The sequence below is a fragment of the Gavialis gangeticus genome, unplaced genomic scaffold (assembly GCF_001723915.1).
Source record: "Gavialis gangeticus isolate Ggan-Ray unplaced genomic scaffold, GavGan_comp1, whole genome shotgun sequence".
Classification (NCBI taxonomy): Eukaryota; Metazoa; Chordata; order Crocodylia; family Gavialidae; genus Gavialis; species Gavialis gangeticus.
The window spans coordinates 154184627-154188912 of record NW_017729025.1 but is presented as its reverse complement, the minus strand read 5'-3'; the positions used below and the strand labels follow the sequence as shown (position 1 = coordinate 154188912).

General features: G+C 40.0%; 1 protein-coding gene across 3 annotated transcripts in view; it reads left to right on the top strand.

The window, feature by feature from the left end:
- The window catches only part of PHRF1 (PHD and ring finger domains 1), a 75972-nt gene extending 73049 nt beyond the window's left edge, over nt 1-2923 (top strand). For all 3 annotated transcript variants that reach the window (XM_019519806.1, XM_019519805.1, XM_019519807.1), the window contains one exon: nt 1267-2923. In XM_019519806.1, coding sequence (XP_019375351.1) covers nt 1267-1401 — 135 coding nt within the window. In that variant the 3' untranslated portion in view covers nt 1402-2923. The remainder of the gene's footprint in view (nt 1-1266) is intronic.
- The last annotated feature ends 1363 nt before the right edge of the window (nt 2924-4286 follow it).

Below are 4286 nucleotides of genomic sequence, written 5' to 3'. Positions count from 1 at the left end.
GTGCTTCCCCTGGGTCTGTCCTTAATCCTAGTGGGGGAAATGTCCTGGTCCCTGTTCAGGAATATGGAGCCAAATAGTTTGTTAAAGAGGTCAGCTTTTTCGTTAGCTGCAATCACCAGATTGCCAAGTCTGTCCTGTAGGGGCCCCAAATTCCCTGGTGCCTTATTCTTACTCCTTTTTACTTGGTTAGACCCAACATAAATGAAACCTTTTCCATTCATGTGTCACTAATTGTCTTTCTTGTTTTCTTCACCAGCCTGAAGGGTCTGGATTCTGATTAGCAGAGGTGCTGAGCTTATACAGTAGCAGTTGATGTGAATTGTGCTCTAAACATGTGAAGTGTTACATTATCCTAAATATTCTAGGGATTTTAAAACAGGCCCTTAATTTGTCAGATTGGTTACCTGAAGTGGATAGATACTGTTGACCTTCTTGCTGTGCCTAAAATTCCATATCTGTAAAATAGGTCTGGTATCACACATTCAGCTCTGTGATACAAAGATAGATTGCTTCAAAATGTGAATCAAATGCTGTGAGTGAGTGCTATAAAGAAAGCTTGTGAGGAAATGAATGTTGTCTTCAAAGCAGGTTTTGAATAGCTTGTAGGAAAGAAGATATGCGGTCATATCTGTAATTCTGTAGAGAGAATGTTGGACTTTAGCTGAGTTAGTATGGGACTAGGCCAGGTGCATCTAGCAAGCTTTGTTCTAGTAGTAGACAAAGGGTTGATGTCTCCGAGACAAGGATAGCTAGGGTGTAGTAATAGATGTCCTGTCAAGAAAAGCTCAGCAGCTTTGTTTGTGTAGCAAGCTTGAGGTAGGTCTATGTACTGTTCATAGTATCATGGTGCTTAGGGTCGGAAGGGACCTAAACAGATCATCAGGTCCGACCCCCTGCCCCAGGCAACAACGGGTGCCGGGGTCATATCACCCCAGCCAAATATCTGTCCATCTGTGTGTTGTGTTTGTTACTAGTGAATTCGAATAGAGGGTCAACTTGGAGCACTGCAGTGCTGTACACTGGCCAGAGCAGCATAAGATCTGCTACCCTTACCCATCATGTTTGCTTCTGATCAGCATACCCTGGCAGAGGGTCAGACTTGATGATCTGCTCAGGTCCCTTCCAACCCTACCAACTATGAAACTATTACAGTATCTGATACACCCTTGGGGGAAGTCCTTTAGGTAGATTTGAAGTGCAAATAGTTTGACCATTTGTCTTTGTTGCTAACCTGAAATGACTGACCTACTGTGTTTACCCTTACAGATTTGTCATAGCAAAAGTGGAGAAATCAATCCCATGAAGGTGGCCAATCTGGTAAAGGCATATGTTGAGAAATACAAACATATGAGGAAACACAAAAAGACTGACATTGAAGAGATGCGTGAAATGGAGAAATGAAAAAAAAACAAGACCCAGCCTGAAGGAAGGTGGGATTATTTTGGCCATGGACGTTAATTATTCCAGGGAAAATAGGTCTGCAGTTGCATCTCATTGAAAACAAAGTGCAAAGGAGCAGGATGTAATTGGACTTATCTGCTGAATCATCATTGTTTCCATATGGGAATAGAACTTTGTCTTGGATTAACAACAGGTGCAGAGCTAAGTGACAGTCTTCAGAAGCCCCCCGACCAGCAGAATAGTTCCAGTGGAAACTCAGAAGATGTTGTTAAACTTCGGGGGGGGGTGTTGATATTCTAGAGCTTTCAGGGTTATTTTGATCACACTTTTGGTCTGCGCACCTGTCTTGCTAACAGTTTGAAACTGGACGCCATTTTTTATATGCAGTATATAGAGAGAGATATACTGTTTCCATTGCATTTATTTATCAAACTATGGATCGTCTTTAGCAATTTCTCAGACTGATTTAATACTTGAAATGTGGTATTTTTAGTCTGCTCGATGGCGAGTGAAAGTTTGACTCACTCTGTCGTACAGGAGTTGCAAAAGTGAGCTAACCTTTATAAATTGACTTTAGAAAACACTGCTCAAGATGTGGCGTTTATTTACATTTTGTTGAAGTATCTTGTTAATGAGGAGTTTAATTTGGGGGGCTGGGAGATTATGTTGCACTTCTGTAAATAATGAGCTGATAGTTGTTTTTTTTGTGTTCAACTAAGCTGCCTTTCAAAGAAAACAAAGAGCAAAGACTGCAACTTTTCAGTAACCAGCTTGAGGAATAAGACAGAACGCTGTACAAAGCAGAAATGTGACAGAATTTATAAAGTTATTTTGAATGGTTTTAGTCCTGCAGGAAGTGTGTCTTTTATTTTGTCCCGTGCTTGCATCTCATTCTTTTAGCGGTTATTCTGCATACATCTCCACTTGTAGGACTTAAATAAAATGGTGTATGTGTTCAGAAGAGGGTTCTAGAGTTTAGAGGAAAGAATTTTTCCCCCCTAATCAGTGCATTGGCTATCATTATGTAGGTTCTCATTTTAAAGAAACCAGTCCTCCTCTTGGGTGAAGTAAAACTGGAGCACGTGTGTCATAAATACCTTTCATCGTGGTTTCCTTTGTAGTAGTACTGATTCCTTACAGATATTTCTGAATGCGACACACTTATTTTTTTCCAGATCAGTTTGTCAAAATTCATGCCTGACATGTGCAGTAGTCTGGATAGTCTTTGTTGAGTTTGGTGTTGCTGAATTCACCACCAACATTGTCATTATATTTGTGGGTGAGAAGACCTTGTGTATGGCAAATGAGGAGGAAAGGATTAGTTTAGAGATTAGGGCAGGACTTTTTCTCCAACGAGAATTAGAATCTAGTATGAAAATGAATGCCTGCCTCGCCTCTTGCATCGTATCTGGGTGTGCTGTGACTGTTGATAGCCGATTCATTTGCACATCTGCTGGGAACAAGGACTTTGTATTCTATGGATTAACCTCATTTTTAGAAAAGAAAGAAAAACCTGCTTGAACGCTATGTGTGCTGAGCAGTTTAACTAAAGTTCCAGAAGTGATGTGATTTAAAACCCCTCTACATGTGCAGGTAAAGGTATGATTGTGGGATTTTGTATTAGATCCAATTGCCCATTATTGCCGGTATAGGGGGAGTCCCACCCTGCTATACATGCAAATTAAAGTTCAGTAGCAACCATCTATAAAGTTAGTACACATTTTTGAGGTCTAACATTTATAGCTGTTTGGAGCTTTTTGTGTCATAGCAATTTTGCATGTGTAACTGGTCCTAAGGTAGTTGTGCAGTTAACCAGTTAATTGTGTGATACATTTAATGTGTAGAGCGGACCTTGGTTTCTCTGTTGAAACACTTAGAAGATAGTGTCTCTAAACTATTACATTCAATATGACAGATAGGAGGCAACCAATTCTTTCCAACACTTTTACTTGGGCTTTCCTTCAATATACTGTAGCTTGGACTGTTTCTAAGTTGCTATTACTGTGTATACTTAAATGTTTTTGAGCCACTCAAGTCTTTGTTCAAGTGTAAACAATATGTGTGGGTAATTGCTGGGCATATACTGCACTCACCAGTGTTAATGAAAGGAATCGAAAGGAACTGGTGTGCATATTCACTGGAAGCCAATTTTGGCTGGCTTGCTGCAGTAGTGGACAAATAATATTTTTTCTTCAAATGCAGCTGAAGAATCTTGCCACACAACTTATGTTAGTTTTAATAAAAGCTCTGTGGCCAGACTTTCCACCCATGACTTTCAAGTCCCTAGGCATGGCTGGAAGTGTCAGGGACAAGAAAGGTGAGGGCTGTATTCTTCTTTCCTCCTTTCACCCAGGTGAAAATCCCATCAGTAGAACTGTAGGCTTCATGTTCCCAGTTCTTGTCTCCCTTAATTTTGCTTTATCTCTATGTGCAAAAAACCCGAGGCACGTGGAGTAGTGGGCATTTTAGTTAGATAAGACAGACACGCACAAGAGATTGTTGGACACATTATTCCCTTTACTAAACCAAATAAAGGCTTTGAAGCTTTTATTTGGTTCAGTAGTTAAAAGCCATATAAAATAAAAGTATGCACCAGATGTCCGAGTAAGATCTGCTGAACTCAGGTTGTAAATTCGGTCTCCAAGTTGTGCTGGTATAAACTTTGCATATCTACTTTTGGCACTTTGACCATTAAAGCATTGTTACTAGTTTTGATTGTGGGATGAAGTATAACTAGCACTGTCAGATTTCTTTAAAAATATAGAGACAGTTAGGACTATGAGAGGTGGTTAAAGCAGTGCTAGTCTCGAGTCAGAAGTCAGCGTAGATGGGCACCTTATAGACCAAATCTTATATATATAGTTTCATAGGGTCATATATATAGT